This window comes from Diadema antillarum, unplaced genomic scaffold, assembly GCF_040938485.1.
Source record: "Diadema antillarum isolate AM-2024a unplaced genomic scaffold, OU_Dant_1.0 seq00000889_RagTag, whole genome shotgun sequence".
Lineage (NCBI taxonomy): Eukaryota > Metazoa > Echinodermata > Echinoidea > Diadematoida > Diadematidae > Diadema > Diadema antillarum.
In genome coordinates this window covers 613,738-631,991 of record NW_027271753.1, presented here as the reverse complement: position 1 = coordinate 631,991, position 18,254 = coordinate 613,738, and the positions used below count along the sequence as shown (strand labels likewise).

The window sequence follows — 18,254 nt, the reverse complement described above, 5'->3', positions numbered from 1 at the left end:
CAACGCACAGAACTCAAATTTTTCTTTCTCATAACTGGAGCTTGCTTCTTCCAGCTTGCTTGGTCAACTACAAAATTCTGATTAGATAAGGCTGCCAAATCTATTGCAGGATAACCCCATCACCCATTGTTTAGTGTCAATGCTGAATGTGATTCCTACCTTGACGTAGTCCTGGACCTGCTTCAAGATCTTCTCAATGGCACCATAGGCTTCTTCCAGGATCTTGGGTCCATCAGGCAGTTTGCACAGCAGGTTTCGGTAGATCTGGGCCTTGTTGGACTCGTGCTGCTCCACACCCACCTGGGTAAGCAAGATAGCACAACAAACTAGTCAGTACAAACAGCTTTACAGCAAATCTTTCATGAGTGAAAAACAATGGTGGAAATTAATTGTTAATCAAAATTTGAAGACCTTACACCAAAACAGAGCAGGATTGCAAGTGATTCTGAAACAAATGCTACGATGCAACAAGATACGTAACTAGTCAGCACAGAGAGTCATGTTGATATCAAATCATAACTTGATATTGAAATGGAAATATGGAAAATGCTGAGATGATTTACTGACATGTGGCCTTCATGGGCATCTTGAGATGGTTTTGTAATATGATGTCCTCAATGAAGATCAGCATGGCTACAGGGGAAAATGTCAGTAAAACATTGTCCAACCCTACAGTCTTTTTCTAGGACAATGCATAGGGTAAAATTTTTGTTCCTTCTCTTTTCTTTTCTTTTTCTTTTTTTTTTTTTTTTTTGGTGAGGGGGGTGGGATGGGGGAGGGGGGGGGGTGTCTCAAGAAAATGATAAATTTGAGATCCAATCTGAAAGTACACATGACTTCACACAATAACTTAAAAAGAAAAAAAACAAAAACAAAACTGGTAGCCAAAAAGCATAAGTTATAGTGTTACAGAGAGGGATGCAGCTATTTGGATGAGAGATGAGAATGCCAAGGATACTCGGTACCTGGTAACGTGAGCTCTCAAGTCTACGCTGGTTGATGATGATGCCTTCCCAAGCAAAGAGCTGCTGCATCAGCTGGTAGCGAGCCTCTTCCACGGGGGGAGACAAGTACATGACTTGGTTGGTGATGCGGATCTCATGGATCAGACCCTGATGAGAGACGGAAGGATTAGAAACCCAGTCAGATTTTAGCACTACCCCATCTCTATGACAGTTACAATGGAAACTTTACTGTATGATATCATCATGTGACATCAGGCTTAGAGAAGGCATTTATCTGTAGTGAAAACAAGCTACATGTTCTTTTTACCCCCTCTCTTTCTTTCTTCATCTCATTTCTAGAAAGAACGCTTGAAGGATTATCACACAAAGAAAAACCTCATATTCTGCTTTCATAGATGTTACATAATACATTGTGATATCATTATAACGCAACATTGTCCTTTTTCTTTTGTTAGAGACATTTTATTCTTTCTGAGACACACATTATGTGACATATCAAATTCTCAATGGCCACTTGTACATACAAAGACAAGAAATTATAGTAAGTAATAGCCAAGAACAACTGGACAATACACACTGTTGTGTTATTCACTGTATCACTTCCTAGAAAAGACAAAATGTTGGTGTGACTGTGAAAGATTTCTTACAGTGATCTTAGGCTCTCCTCCAGGCTTGACCTTTGCTGGACCATCAGTGTCCATGCTGTCCTCCATGGTCTGGCGGTCTTCTCCCAACAGACACTTGGTCCAAGCCTGGATTCCTGCTTGGAGACGTCTGGCCAGTCGTTTCTCAACCTTTGGAATGGGCAAGACAAAATTATGAATTAATAATACACTATGCTTCTTGGGTATCATTCCATAAGCCTCACTGTGGCAATTACAATATCTGGTGCTTTCCCATTTTCACAATGTCAGTCTTATTTACATCAAATTCAAGACAACTTTCGACAAACTGGTCTGATAACAGAAATACTTTTCAACATTTCATCAAGACATACACAAGTCTAATGGTCTAATGCTCTCTTTGCCCATGTTTGAGCTACGACTAACACTGATTTTGTTGAAGAATAAAGGCATTCTCTCTCTAAACTTTTACAGACTCACCTCAAGATCTAGCTTGGCCACCCATTGAGGCAGGTTGGAGTAGGAGTGAAGGCTGAGGTCATCCACAGCCTTCTGGATGCGGCTGAGGATCTCTGCTAACACCTGTGTGGAGTAGTGGCAGGTGTCCAGAGAACGCACCTCTCCATCAATCTTCTCCTCCACCACCAACAGGTCATCCACCTGTCAGCCAACATACAAGAGATGCAACCATTACTACTCCTTCACTGGACAGACAACATTTTTAGGCATGGCCTCAATGAACGTCATGGGTAAAAATGCATCATTAACTTGGTAATCACACAGGGTGAGGAGGGATCAAATACAAAATATTAAAAGGTAATTTGACTTGATAGATATTACAAGAAGAAATTCAAACTAGACTTTTTTCTACATATCCATTCAAGTTCACGATCAGAGAGCATCAAGTCACAAATAGCACTTTATCAACCCTCAAATCGTCCATCTAATACCTGCAGTCAAGACTTAGTATTTCCAACTGAAAGGAACACACAACCTTTATGCTTCAGATTCTGCTCAGGACAGTCTAATCTGAAAATATAATTTTACCTCAGTTCCTCACACTGTGGTCTACATTGAAGCTTGAGCAGACACAGCATACCACTGCTAAACAGACACACGACAGTGGTGGTTGTGACCAATGAGATTCATGGAGATAATGATTCATTTCGTCTGCTTTCAATGTTTGTGTGCTCCGTAGTGATGTTTACAAGCTAAACCTGTGTAAGCCAAGAGGCATGTTTCAAGTTTATCCCAAGAAGAAAGACAGCTTGCGAGAGATTCTCACCTTCTCTTGGAAGTTGAAGACAGCCTCTGCCAGCTTCTGTACATAGTTGTCCAGTTTGTAGGACTCCCATGCCAAGTGGGCTCCCTGGATGAGTAAACAGCACACAAAGAAAATAGTATCAGTTATTATAATATTTCTATCATGACAGCTTTCATAAATCCTGGCATACTATCTCATATAAACAGATCATTATGAATTGACAAAACAGAAAGAAACAACAAAGGCATTCCCATTCACTTGTCTTGCATTGTGAGTGGCTTGAATACCTGGCTCACTTTGGCTCAAATCAGGACATATTGATTCATGTTGCTATGTCATTACTACATAACAATCACATTTTCAACTCAGTGCATTTGGATAATGCTTAAATATTCAAAACAAAATTACAAGATGATTTAAAGCTCTTATTGCTAGCTGGGAGTGTCATGTCATGCACAATAGACTTAGTGCAATGCTGTGAATACACTGATTAAATACAGCCAAAATATCACAAGCATAGTGGATGCCAAAGTGGGCTACAATTACATGTAACATCTCATATAAATCACCAATGCAGCTTATCACTGTGAAATAACTATGTATCTCTCTGTCACTGTTCCTCACAGCCTGTCTAAAGTTGCACCTTTTTAAGTTTGTCCTTACCTCTGAGATGAGACTCTGGACATCTTTCTTGAGACCAGCCACCAGGAGTGTGATGGAAGATCTCTCCTCAACCTTCACAATAAACACACATAGACATAGCGGTAACCTCCAGGTACTAAAACCTTCCGGATCATGCATTTTTCAACAGAAAATATACAAGGAAACAAACTTTTCTGTAGAAAACTCCAACAGTTAGGAAATGAAGAAAGAGAGTACTACTAAATTACATGAGAAATGGAAACATGATATCTGATATGAAATGTCAATTGGAGAAATGCTGCTATCATTGCTCAGATCATTATTCCTGTTGATCTTCTTAACAAAGATTTCTAAAGTTTTGAAACAAAAGTTTGCAAGACGTAAGTTTTCAAAGCATTGAAAGAAATTTCACATGAATAAGACACTGAAATTTGAATTCTTACAGGTTCGAAGACCATGCTCTTCAAGGTAATAAATGATGGAAAGATTCATGAAGCTTCCCTCTCATCTATTCCAAGCCAGGCACTTCACATTGAGGGCGGGGCCTTACCTTCTCATTGGTACGTTCATTGGTGCGGACACTCTCAATGAGAGAGATGGCAAACGGGTAGAGCTGGTTGGCCTGGTGTGCCTTGTTGATGATGGCCAGAGGGACTCGGAATCCTAACCACTTCAGATTCCGCACCTACAAACACAGCAAACATACAGGCAATCTCATTCTCTACAGAAAGTTGTTGAGAACATTAAACCGTTGAGGACAAGCTGATTTTGCTATAACTTGGGTTTCCTGTAGACACCTACCCGAGTATACTCGGGATTGGTCTTCAACAGGTAAATGACTTTAGAGTAAAGAATCAGTTCCTAATCATTTGTGTAATTTTACATTGAGGATCCAAGCAAATTACTAACCACTGATATTTACAAATGGATAAAATGTATGGATTTACTACATTTCATTTGAAATAGGTAGCTGAATCATTTTCAGAACTATATAACATTTCTTACTCAACCAGTGTTTCAACACATTGAAAACAAGTTGATAGGTTACATCACATATTTTTCATATTCCAATGCTTACGTACATAAGGGACTAGTCCAAATGAAGTCAGTTACATTTTTTTTTAATTATTATTAATAAAAGCCAGACGTGGCATGCTACAAAACAAAATGACATATACCACAGTATACCACTAAAAGTCAAATTCGTCGCTGGGGTGACAAGACCTTGTATCTGCAATTTTTGGTGAAAATGACTTTTTTGGACTAATGGTCAAATAATGGGTTAGGTGATGTCCTGTCCAAATCCCGACTGTCTTACTCCAAAAATGAAGCCACCACGGCATGTCAAAGGAAAGGCTATCCCATTCGCCACAGTGCTTTGGCTGCCATGTTTTTTGGTTCTCCTGAACATTCAACATTTTGTAGATACGAGGTCTTGTTGCCCCAGCGACGATATATAAGTGTGGATTTTAATGATTATGTGCACTGCAGTCTATTGATTACATGTGCTGAAAATCTCATTTGCTACAGACCACACCCTTTTCTCTTTTTTTTTTTTTTCTTTTTTTTTTTGGGGGGGGGGGGGGAGGGTGTTTTTCTTTTTCTTTTTTCTTTTTTTTTTGTATTAATGAATATGTGTCCATGCAGACTTTTATCCCTCACCCCTGGTGTAAGAAAAGTTAAGTCAGCTACCCTAAGTGGTGGCTTACCTCCTCCCTCACCCCTGGTGTAAGAAAAGTTAAGTCACCTACCCTAAGTGGTGGCTTACCTCCTTGGAGAGAGTGATGATGTCTGGTAGGAAGTTGACCTTCAGTTTGAGAGAGCTGCCAGTCTTGGCAGTGGTCCTAGCTCGGGTGCTCTCAATGGTGAAGATTCGACCGGACACACCAAGCTGGCGCATCTGGACCTGAGGGAGAAAACACATCATTTACAATAAAACGAAAACTGTGTGTGATATCTTAAAAAACTTTAGAGAGACTCCTACTGAATAGTGGCGTGACTAGAGAGTTTACTTACATTATCCATTACTAGTTCTTCCCTATACCTCATGACATGACAACAGTGGACAAAGTTTCAATTAAAATGTATCAACAGGAATGTTCCTCTGCAGTAAATCATAACAAGAATACTTGTAACATGTCACAGAACCTGACTGTCTGAATTGTATCATAAACTATCATTCAAATTCTTTTGGGGTGTTCCCTGTACATATCAATTATATCATGGTTTAAAAAGATGCAGCTAATGTTGTGCCAAAACTCCTTGCACAAGTTGTTATAGCCACTGATGATCTCAGATCTGGCAGTTGGACATAGAAGTTTTTGAATGGACTTGTATTGATGGGTACAACATCAGAGTGAACAAGTTGTCACAGAGTACATCACAAAAAAAGAGAGTTGGCTTCCTACAAACCTTCCTTGACCAGTCATCAAAGAGCTCCTGGGTGTCTAGTTTGGCTCTAAAGCTGTCTCCATCAGCCTTCAGCTTCTGACCCTCAACATGGTTCTCCCAGCTCTTACCCAACACGTCCTCCACTCGGTGCATGTAGGCTGACAGCTGGCGGTCAATCTACATGGGAATTACATCATTCATAATATGATCATCATATGCTCATTTTCTCATTTCCATATTATCTTCAGCATTTCACAACTTCATTTTAAAGGGGAAGTCCGGACGATTATCAGCCGTTTCGTGTGTAAAGAACAATATTTCATGAACCTATTACCCTTTTCCCGACGAGAAAAGACCATCAGATACATTTACTATGATTTTTTTTTTAAATAAGGTAATTCTTCATGTTCGAATCCGTCGCGAGCTGCCCTTCGTACTATCTATCCCAGGATGCATTGCGCGTGACGTATCGGGCGCAGTTTCCTCAGCTGAGAGCACCGCGAGCGAAGCCCAGCTACGCATCGATCTCCCATTGCACTGCTGACTGCAGGCGGTATTAATATGTGTGCCTTGTCGGCGCTACTGCAGGAGACCGTACACCGATTTAGGAGTGCTGTTGCCAAACGCTGTATTCCTTTATTCAAATAATCTTCGTTATATATCTATATAAAATCTTCAAAGATTAATGTAAAATAGTTGCAATGCTATAACATTTTCATTTAAATTGAAATATGTATGTATTATAATACTGCCGTACTTATTAGTGTCCACCCCATCACTTACAATGCATTAGCTGTTGTCGGGCTGTGCAGGCATACATTTACGTCTGCTGCTGCCAAGTGCTATCACAATCCGCGATCGTTTTTTCGACTTCTGAGTGTGAACAATCTGAAATCAGTCTGTCAATGTCAGAATTATTGCCTCTTTTGTTGTCCGAGACTGTTGAAAAGTGTGTCTGACGGTGATAAAATACGACAGTATACATGTAACTTGAACCGAGGAAGAAACGCCAGCGCCAGCTTGGTACCGCCGCCGCGCCGCGCCGGTAACTACGACCAGCAGCCCAATACACACAGCGTAATCGGGCTGCGTGTTGTAGCATTCAGGATCATGTAAAGGTAGTATCGTGGATAGATATCAATTTAAAATCGAAATATTTCTTCAATTTGAAGACTTACTAGTAAAGTTGAAGTATTGACAACACCCTAACACTTGACACATCGGCATTTTTTTAATGAAGCAATAGATCATGCCGCGTGCATCCGCTGTGTGGTCAGAGACTGTTGAGCGGTACGCTACTACCGCTTGCTTGGCCCGTATCACCGTTGCTCAAGCAGGGCTCCCCCGAGCCAGCTGACGCTCCAAGCAAAAAGCAATGTGAGGAGGAAACGTCACGCTGTCACGTGATCTTTCTCGCCGGCGTACAGAAATCGAACGGTTACGATTCAAAATTAGTGATGCTAAAAAATCGATTGTGGCGAGTTGGGAGGGTCTTTTTCAATGAAACTTAGTCATTATGGTCCTTTATTTATGTAGATTTTGGTTAATTTTTTTCAAAATCGTCCGGACTTCTCCTTTAAGATGCCCAGACATCCAGTGATCTTGTCATCTTAATATACTAGGTAAATCATTAGCTGGTTGTAAGAGAACACATTTAAGCTGCCACATTTCAACAACAAACAACTCTGAAAACACAGTGATTCCATGCAGCATCACTTGATCTTCTACACTAGAGTACCAAAAGTGAATTTTCATTTAAATTCACTGATTTATTCATTTGCAATATCATTGCCAATATAAAAAACAAACAAGCAAACAAATATGAACTTGCTATATTGCAGGCATTCAATACTTTGTGTGTGTGTGTGTGTGTGTGTGTGTGTGTGTGTGTGTGTGTGTGTGTGTGTGTGTGTGTGTGTGTGTGTGTGTGTGTGTGTGTGTGTGTGTGTGTGTGTGTGTGTGTGTGTGTGTTTGTGTGTGTGTTTGGCTAAGACCATCAGAGAATATGTTTGAACCAAATTCAGCATGATACAAACAGCTACACAAATTTGTACACAAGGTCTGACTGCTCACCTGTCTTGCCCAGATGATGGATCCAGAGACTGGTGGCAGATCACGTACTTTGCTCATCTTGCAGGCCTTGCTCTGTGGATACTGCACCTATAGGGTGAGAGAGTAACATGACAAAATGGATATCAATCCCCAACCCACATCAAATATGAGGAATAATGTAAGCTACATTTAAAGAATAACACAGCCTATCTATCACTCATGTATTGAATTCATTCTGTAATATGACACAAGGCAAATATCTAAAGAGCAATTGGTAATGGATGACAGCAGTGAAGGGTACTTACATCACTTTAAACGAGGTATCACTGGCTGGTCATAATTTCTCAAACCTTTAGTGTACATGGCATGGGGATATTGCACAATCATTTATGGTTCAATCAATAGCAGGTTATTCACACACTTCCACAATGCAGATTTACGACCCTACAAGATTGTGTGTTATTGAGGAAAAGAAAGAGGATGAGCCCTGTAAATACCTTGAACTTGTCATGCAGAGATTCAATGTCATCCTTGACTCGCTGGATGAGCTGTGTCTGGTACTCCCTGATGGCTCCTCTGATGTGGGGACGCACAAAGAGGGCATTGAAGCGAGAGAAGATGCGGAACATCTCATTGGCGTTCTTGGCTGTTCCCAGCTGGTCACGAAGGCGTGCCGTGATCCTGGTCTCCACGCGATCGATGCGTTCGTCGTAGCGCTTCATGGCCGCTTCCCAAGCTTCGCCTCCTTCCTTGCTAACATCCATTCCGTCCACTTCCTTCACATTCTCATAAGCAAGGTTGACTTCCTGTACACACAGGATATATACAATGTAAACAATTCAGTTGTCACTCGTGGACTTAGCCAAACTAGTTTCACTTGAACTCTAACATTACTCCCATGAAATACTAAAAGTGTTCTTAACATGATTAGAACAATCGAACATTTCTTCAACCAGACTGTTATTCCATTATGTGTTTGAATATGCCAGATTTAATATCAGTTTATATAAATCTGTCATCGCACTCCTTAATCATCATTACATTTTTACATGCACATACTTGCCATTTTGTGAGACATGGGCAAAACTAACATTGCATCATTCATAAGCAAACAGGTCATATGCTTTAATCTATAAATTAATTTCATATTGAATGAGATCTTTTCTCAATCATATAACAGATATCTTAGGTGTATCTTAGCTATGCAAAGAAAATGAGCAGGCAAGGACAACTAACCTCAATAGCATTAGCATCAGCAGTATCCATCATCAGCTCATTGAGCTTTGCTTGAGAGGGTTCCTCACTGGGTGTGGCCCCAGGACTGCTGGGTACTTGTGTGGTGACGGCAGGACGGAGCACTCGCACAATCACTGCCCTCAGCTGCTCATGCTGACGACGGAATCTGGTGGAAATCAAAAAGAGGAATTCAAACATATCGAAGGCAACAAGACAGACCTTACACACCTACGTATGCAGACCTCTCTCTGATGCACTGTCAGTGACACTGATTGCCTAAAGACAGGACTTGAGGGAAATAATTACTAGGGTTAGACAGAGTATTTGCTGCAGCCAAAATTCATTATACGAGATATGCATGTCACTACTAGTGTGTTAAAAATAATGCACTCATCAGTCACAAAATATATATATATTTTCTCCCTCCAACACCCGTTGGCCATCATGTGCTTTTATTCACCTGCATTCTAGCTCTCTGTTCACATCTATGTGGCAGCTACTTGAGGGGAGAGCTAACTTCACATTAACTTCATGGTCTTCTCTCTCTTCCACCTCTAGTCTCTATCTATCTCTTACATCCATCTATCTATCCATCTCTCCTTAGATCAACTCACTTTCTCATCTGTTCCAGTCTGTTTTGAAGCTTCTTGTGGGCAGGGTTGACTCTCCACACCATCTTCAAGCTCTCCTCTCTCTTCTTCTTGACAATGTCCCTCAGAAGACTCTGCAGCTTCTCGTACTCATCGTCCCACGTACCGAAGACATCAAAGCAGGCAGCCATCACCTTCTCAAACTCCTCATGGCTGATGTGCATCAGCCGACGTGTTCCAAGAACCTGTACGCAAATAAGGTGGGTAGAAGAAATTAATTTGCCTTCACAGCTGCTGTCAATCATATTTCTCCATTATCTGTACAAACCCACAAAATATTTTCACAATGTCATAGGTTTAAAGTTCTGATAAGACAATCTTCAAAATATTAGCCTTCAAATCATAAAAATGTAACACAATGAAATTTGCGTTTCACACTTGACATACACTTTAAGAGCATACTCATGGTTATTACAATATCATGCACCAGACATTAACACATTTGCTTTTTGAATCAAGAATGATATTACAATATACATGATGTAAGCACAGGAAACCTAATTTTAAAGGACAAACCTTGAGTAGCTGAGAGCTGAGATCCCGAGAGATAGCCTCTACCAGTCTCAGGGCCCTCTGGATTGGATACTTGGTGTTCCTGATCTTACGGAGATGTAAGAAGATGGCTACCAGCGCTTGTCGGATGCGGTCCAGCTCAGTTGCAGAGAGGAGGTCGTTGAGGGGGAAGTCTTTCATCAGGGGGCTGTAGTTGGCTACTGTACCTAGTGCTTGTTTCAAACCTGGAAGACAACAGGCAGCATGTTACTCCTCATGTTTCACTGGATCCTAATACTAGTCATCACATATGAAAATGTCCAAAAGTTTCTCAAAACAATGTGTGTTAATATCTTTCTCACCTACATATTAACTAAAATTTGCATGCCTTTACAGAAATCATTCAAATTGAGTACATCAAACAGAAACACCATTACTTAAAAAGAAAACTATTTTCTATATCAGATAAGGGAACAACGCAAACACATATGGATTACCAAATTTTTGCTTCGGAGGCATACTTCTTGTTTCAATTGAATGTATTTCATGGTGTGGAGTCATCCTTGCTCTCTCCCACATAAAAATGTAGACACTTCAGATATTTAATCAACAAACTAGAGATGCAACCCATCACTTTCCTCACCTGTATCCGTGTCAAAGCTGACGGTGGCATGGAAACGCTTGCCATGCTTCAAGATGTCAAGGGTCAGGGCCACCTCAGGGCTCTCTCGCTTCTCTTGAATCTTGTGCAGTGCCCTCTCCAGGTTGAGCCAGAAGCTGATTTCCTGTAGGGCTGTGCCTGAGGCAGGGTCACGGTCTAGCTTGGTCACCTTTACAGGGGTGGAGATAAAAAGTAAGCAACTATGTGACATTAACTGAGTTTTTAAAATAAAACACCACTCCTGCTCAGTGAGTGTGTGTGTATGTATGTATGTGTCTGTCTGTCTGTCTGCCTCTCTTTCTCTTTTATTTCTATTTCACTATGATCATAAGCTGTACTTGGTTTAGAATAAGATAACCATTGAATATACATATAATGTATTCATACAAACATTTAAGGACAGCAGTAATGAACGACCCAGTATTTGAGTGTGTATACCAACAACAGAGGGGGAAAAAACAAACTTCCATATCAATTTCTCACCTTCTGGATCTCCCTAATCCAGCGGTTGACGCCGTGTTGCAGTGTATTGAGGAAGGTGGAATCCTCTGCTTTGTCTGCAAAGTCAATGACCTTGGGTTTGCGCCCCTCCTCTCCACACTTGCGGATCATGGTGGAGACGACCTGGTTGATGGGGAGCGTCACGTCTGGGATGTCAATATTCTGCTGGAGGTGGAGCAATCCCATCTCAAGCTCTGCAATCTTCTTCTCTACAGAGGGTGCCATCTTGTCACCATCCCTTTTGAAAATATACAATGTTAGAAGAACTTAAAGGTCCAGTTTACCATTGGGAACAGTGATTTAAAACAAGGCAAGTGCCAAATTGTGTCTCGCCCATTCGCGTATAAGAAACTAATGTTTTCGTAACTCCCGGAAGTTCATTGACCAGCCTTTGACTTTTGACATGGGTTGACCTTCAGCAGCCCAAGGGACATCTACCATCCAAGTTTGGTCACAAACGGACAAAGGGATCAAAAGTTTTGAGCCGTAAACGAAACGCGCCGTAGAAACTTAACAGTGGGCCCTAAAAGTTTGTTGACCCCTGTCTGTGACCGTTGACCCCTGTCTGTGACCTTTGACCTTGTGATGACCTTCAACTCTCCAAGGGACATGGCATCTACCATCCACGTTTGGTCACAATCAGGCATAGGGATCAAAAGTTATGAGCCATGATCAAAACGCGCTGTAAAAACTTTATATTGGGCCCAAGTTTGTTGACCCCTGTCTGTGACCTTTGACCTTGTGGTGACCTTCAACTCCCCAAGGGACATCTACCATCCAAGTTCGGTGACGAACGAACATATACATCAAAAGTTATGAGCCATAATGGAAACGTGCCGTAAAAAACTTAACATTGGGCCCTTAAAGGGAAGCAGTCCTGAGATTTTCACTGTACTGATAATTAAGAGGAGTAAAAAATATAACCTTTCACCAATTTATACGCGTGGACATCAAAAATTGTCTCCGTACGCGATTTAAAAAAAAAAAGATTCCTGCAAGCGATCGTGTAAGAGCCTGCCAAAAGGTGCAACGTCATTGATGCCCTACTCTCAAGTTGACAGCCGTGCCTCAGAAAACCAATTTAAGTGTTCAAAATGATCATATCTGATTTTTTCATAAAATGTGACAATATGTGGTTTTGTTATTTCAAACAAAATATTTCAAGCTTATTTATATATACAATTAATATAAAAATAAATAGTAAACATGTATTTATAAATAACTAGGGATGACGAGCAGAACACCGCTGGAAAGAGTTGTGCATCGATGACGTATGACTCTCCGCCAAGACTTGCTCATTTGCAGAGTCACACTTTTTAAACCGAAATGTACGAGCTTATTTGGTGATTTGAAAGTTTGTTTTTGATGAAAATAGTTCATTGGAGGTACCAACAGCAACATATTTTTTTGAATTTCGTGAGGACTGCGTCCCTTTAAGTTCATTGACCTCTGCCTGTGACCTTTGACCTTGAGGTGCCCTTTATGTTTGGTAAAATGTGTAACTTTGTATAACCACTCTTCCCTCCAAGATTGATAGAAATTGAAGTTCTCAGTAGAGAGTTATTCAAGTTTTTGTAGCGTTACGGACGGACGACGGACGGACGACGGGCGGACAGACGGCGCAGGCGATCCCTTAGTCTCCCCACACCTCCGGTGGGCTCAACAAAAATGTCAAAATATGACATTTTTTTAGTGCATGTGTAGGTCTGTTGTACCACAAAACATCCTATGATAAAAAAAAATTTGCCATAAAGCCTTAAATATAAGGAGATATCTGTATTTTTCTCAATAAACCGTAACTGTAGACGGTTTAGTCTGGAAACATTTTTATTATAACTATTATTCACATTTTGTAAATACTTAACATCGATTTTACCGATTCAAATTTTTACAGTGATTGCTTCTATCCGTAACTAACATTTAAGAACTATTTTAAAGCACTAATGCTGGGTTTTTGTTTCATCTGCAAATGGTAAATTATGCCTTTAAATGAAGAAATATTGTATAGCATACATGTACTTCAATACATAGTGTAAAGATATTTGGGTTACTTGCACAAACTTTGCATTTATGCTATAATGATAATGGAACAACAAAATGGTGAAGAGTGGAAACACGCAGTCATGTGTGCACTTTAAGAGTAATTATTGCTCTAATCCAGAACACACTGGGAAAAATCTTACAATAAAGGAGTGACTACTATAACATGTGAATAGGTACACATTCGCCATATTGCACAATGTTGTCATTTTGTGTTTTTCCACATACCTGTCCACTTTGCCCGACGCCCTGACATAGGACTTGAAGTAGGGAGCCACAGCACTGCTGACATAGGCATGGAGAGTCTCAAAGGGTGAACCCTCACTCAGATTAATGACTCTCAGCTGGCTGGAAATAGACTTGTCACCATCCACAATGAGACCTCGCTTCAGGAACACCAGACTGGGAGGAGAAAAGATGAAAGTGAGACTTTAGAATATCACTCTCATTAGTAATGACAATGATGACTTAAATTATGATCACCCATAACCATCATCATTATTACAGTACCTGTTTCTTCTAAAACTCACCATCTAGTGCTCAAATTCCAGCAAACATATTCATTTGATCACTGGACTTAATTCTGCCTATGCACTTATGCCACCCCCTTGGCAGCATTCCAACCAGGCTACAACTTTCATGTGTACAAGTGAACTCATTTACCGCTTAACTCTATTAATATATAAAACTATCTTGTCAGCAGAAACTACCTTGGACACACAAATGTCCATGAAACATTTACAGTACACATTTTATGCTTTTCATGAACTTGACATTCCTTCTGAATACACATACAACAAATCCTGTACTATCATTTCTGTCAGTGTGAAATTCCACACTGTCCTGGCTTCACTCATCAATATGGAGAGCCACAGTAAGATGTGAAGAGTGTTAACCCGTTGAGGATGGGCCGATTTTGCTACAACATGCATTTCCCATAGACCCCTGCCCGAGTATACTCGGGACTCGTCCTCAAAGGGTTAAAGAGTCAGGACACCTTACCTGGCCATCCTACTGTTGAAGAACTGGACCTCAATGCTGATGGTGTAGGTGACCTCTTGTTCCTCACCTGAGGCATCAGGAGAGTCAGGGTTCTCTTCCTCTTCTTCATCTGTCATATCACAACACAGAACATACATGTAACTGTAGCACAAATGTGATTGGCATTTATATCATCTTTCTATATAGGTTGTTCTGTGTTTGTGAACAAAGGCATTTACACATGGTAGTCATCTTGCATTAGAACTTTTATACAGGAAAACTGCTTCAAGAAAAACTTCTCACAAAATTGTTGATGTATGAATGCTTTCTCAATGCAAACTAATTACAGATAATCTCATAATCAGATCTATGCTAGGACTTGCTACAGTGTACATAGATTTTGTAATTTGACAAACAACTTTTGCACATTGTCTTTCTTTTTATTTGCACATCTAATAAACAAAATATATTACTATGTTATAATCTAAGAAGTAGACATCTTAGAATGTTCACTAGGAAGATTGTTTCTCAAACTATTTTTTTCTTTGTTACTACAGGCAGCTTACACACAGATGTACACTGTCTTGCTGATTTAACCCTAACTAGGCCGGGGGGGCCTCCGAGGCCCCCCCCCCCTCGACGTTCCGCGCGATGTATCGCTATCGCGAAAAGCTATCGCCGCGACGTTTCATGACTTTTTTCTTTCGAGTCTCCCACATCTTTTGACACCAAATTTGCGATGCCCGGGCACGTGGTTCCGAAGTTGCGCATAAATATGAATGTGCATGTCAGACCAAAAATTGCTCAAAAAAGTGAATTCGTGTACAATTTCAATGCAAACTGTGCTTACAGGCAAATTTCATAAAAGCATGATTATTTGGGGGTTTTATTGATAAAAATCAATTAATAGCATATTTTCTCGTTCGGAACAATGTCGCGGACAAATTTCATCGAAAAAACAATGAAAAACATAAAGTCAAAAAAACACGGAAATACATTTAGAAATTCAAAAAACAATAAAATACTTAGAAAATTTTTTCTGATGGCACAATTTTTTTTCTCTTACATTTGCTAAGGACACTAAAAAAGAATATTTACACAAAAAATGTGCTCGTTTTGTGATTTATACCAAATTGTCTGATTTCATGCATCATTATGCATAAATTAGCATAATTTAGCATAAATGAAAATCTAAAAAAAAAATTAACTGCATGGTACTTTAGATTACGTCATAGGCAATGTGTGTGCCGATTTACGTCGCGATCGGGTGGTCGGCGGCCGAGATCTGGAGGGGGGGCCTGGGAGGCCCCCCCCCGTCTCTATCATCTACCTAAATAGCCCGGCCTAGTTAGGGTTAAAGAGGAAATTCAAGCTAAAAATATATAAACTCTAAAAGAAAGAAATTAAAAACAAAATCCCTACAGAATGTTCCTAAAATGACAAAAAATTGGGTAAGAAATAAGGATATGACATTTTGAAATTTCATATCTATTCCGAAAACATTTCTTGACCAGTCCTTACGGATATTCAAATGAGTGAGTTGATGTTGTCATTCTCTCACAATGATTTTTGGAAAAATTGTTATTTTTAGCTTATTACACAAGTAAAAGCATATTCTCATCTGTACCAAAATTACTGGAGTTACATTGTAACATTTGTTGTTGTTTTTTCAATTTGGGTGGCTTTAAGGCAAGTTTCATATTTATACAGCTTAAATACAAGAGTTATGTCATTTTTGTAAATGAAATGAATAAGAAATTGTGAGAGCATGACATCATCAACTTGCTGAAAAATTTGAATATCCATAATAACTGGTCTAGAATCGTTTTCTGAAAATAAAATGTGGATTAAGATTTCACAATGTCAATACTTCCTTATTTCTTGTTTGATTTTGATCAATTTTGCACTGTTCTGCAGAATTTTTTTTTTCTTTTTCTCTTGAAACTGATAGAATTCTGGAGTGGATTTCTTCTTTAACAATTATACAAAATGGGAGTATCAGAGAAACACCTGAAAATAGTAATCATGACCTCACATTGTATGTCTCATGATTTCATGAACCATGTATACTGCTGTTGTTAAATATAGGTTGCACATATACAATGCAGGGTAATCACACCACAAATGAAATCCCACTGTTTTATCTGAATTTAAAGAATGAAAAAAAAAAAACCAGATCTTGCATTTCTTTTCAATTAAATCAAAGCGCAAAAATAACACTAGATTCCACAGAGAGTCAAAGGTGTTGTTGTGCATAATAGCAAGCGAACAAAATAAGTAACAGTCAAATACACAATAACCACAGAAATTTTTAATCAGCTAAAATGTAAACCCCACCATACACTGTATGTTAATAGTACATATAATGAATCTGACAACATACGGCTTTGTACAATCCTAAACCTGGATGAAAAGGTCTAGCAATGACTCAGAACACACACCAAGGATTTCTACACAGGATTCAGGAAGTCAGTAATTGGGTCTCCCGTACAGATTTAGTCTCAGCACCAAGATTACAGCTGGCCATGTGATCCATGACTTGGCAGCAGACCTATCCATTACATCACATTATACTGATCCCCACCAATCTGTGGTTCAGCAGGTTTGTGCTTTCAGTGGGTGAAGCTAAATCTGAAGTGGTTGAAATTATGAAGCATCATAAAAAGTACAAGATTTGCATTTAAAACAATCTTTTTTTTTAACAACTCATCATAGTTCAGGGAAGCTCAACATTTGCCAATGGAAAATAGTCACAAACTGTAGATTAGAAATAGATCTAAACTTTAGGGCCCAAGCTTGTGATACCACCTTACTGGCATCGAAGCTTTTCTGAGCTGCTGATTACTCGATTTTGGTTTGGTTGCTGAATTGAATATTCCATGCCTAATATCCTGCTGAAAATGAAAAATAATTTAGATGATATACAGGGCAGAAATCTTAAATCCTGTCCGAGCCAATTTATTACGAGCAAGGGAATGTCACACAAATATCACAAAAACAGAACAATAACCAGGCGATAACACACTCTGAATACCATTTCGTACCACATGTAGGTAAAACTTCATACATGTAAATATGTATTCCAAACCGATGCCATATCTAGACAATCAAATGATTTTAAAACTTCAATTTCATATCTGAAGGGTGCCTCTAATAGGCCTAGTTCATTGAATTATAATGTTAGAGTGAAATTCCTTTTTTCCCTACATTTTTCATCAATCATTCATTCGCTCAGTAATTTATCTCACAAGGGATTCACTTCACTTCAGCTAGACTAACGTAGCTAGTTTGATTGCTCATTGTTGTTGGTTTTGCACAACCGGTCCATTCAAAGCGACTTTCTCTCTGCTCTGTTAAGGTTGGTTCTCCTTTTAGCGTTAGAGTTCATTATTAGCATGAAGTGTGGATTTACCGTCGGTTTGCTTGCCACAGGCTTACCTTTGGTTACACTTCTTGCCACGAGTAGACTCTGTGTTTGAACATCAGACAAGAACTTCTTCATGTATTCCTTGTGCACTCTGTCTGCTAGGGCGTTGTCCAATGCTGGGGAAGGCTCGCCATCTTCCAGCAGCAAAGGGACGATTTTACGCAAATAGTCAATCAGAACTGCCACATCAGCGACAGCCTGAGTGCTCTGACTTTCTGTGTCACTGTTGTCAGCCATGATGCCGAAGCATCACCGGTATTTGAAGCTAAAACATCAGATTTTCACTCAGAATTGTTCCAGCTTTCCCTTCGTGAGCCTCTCAATATTGT

General features: G+C 39.8%; 1 protein-coding gene across 1 annotated transcript in view; it reads right to left on the bottom strand.

Annotated features, from left to right (window-relative positions):
- The window catches only part of LOC139740854 (cytoplasmic dynein 1 heavy chain 1-like), a 68,918-nt gene extending 50,664 nt beyond the window's left edge, over window positions 1-18,254 (bottom strand). The window contains exons 1-19 of the mRNA XM_071651435.1: window positions 17,937-18,254; window positions 14,520-14,628; window positions 13,746-13,919; window positions 11,460-11,715; window positions 10,959-11,145; window positions 10,340-10,560; window positions 9,788-10,008; window positions 9,174-9,339; window positions 8,435-8,743; window positions 7,959-8,045; window positions 5,907-6,062; window positions 5,263-5,400; window positions 4,045-4,179; window positions 3,516-3,587; window positions 2,874-2,957; window positions 2,069-2,248; window positions 1,613-1,759; window positions 966-1,112; window positions 160-300 (exon numbers count right to left, since the gene is read on the bottom strand). Of these exons, the coding sequence (XP_071507536.1) occupies window positions 160-300; window positions 966-1,112; window positions 1,613-1,759; window positions 2,069-2,248; window positions 2,874-2,957; window positions 3,516-3,587; window positions 4,045-4,179; window positions 5,263-5,400; window positions 5,907-6,062; window positions 7,959-8,045; window positions 8,435-8,743; window positions 9,174-9,339; window positions 9,788-10,008; window positions 10,340-10,560; window positions 10,959-11,145; window positions 11,460-11,715; window positions 13,746-13,919; window positions 14,520-14,628; window positions 17,937-18,162 (3,156 nt within the window). The 5' untranslated portion in view covers window positions 18,163-18,254. The remainder of the gene's footprint in view (window positions 1-159; window positions 301-965; window positions 1,113-1,612; window positions 1,760-2,068; window positions 2,249-2,873; window positions 2,958-3,515; window positions 3,588-4,044; window positions 4,180-5,262; window positions 5,401-5,906; window positions 6,063-7,958; window positions 8,046-8,434; window positions 8,744-9,173; window positions 9,340-9,787; window positions 10,009-10,339; window positions 10,561-10,958; window positions 11,146-11,459; window positions 11,716-13,745; window positions 13,920-14,519; window positions 14,629-17,936) is intronic.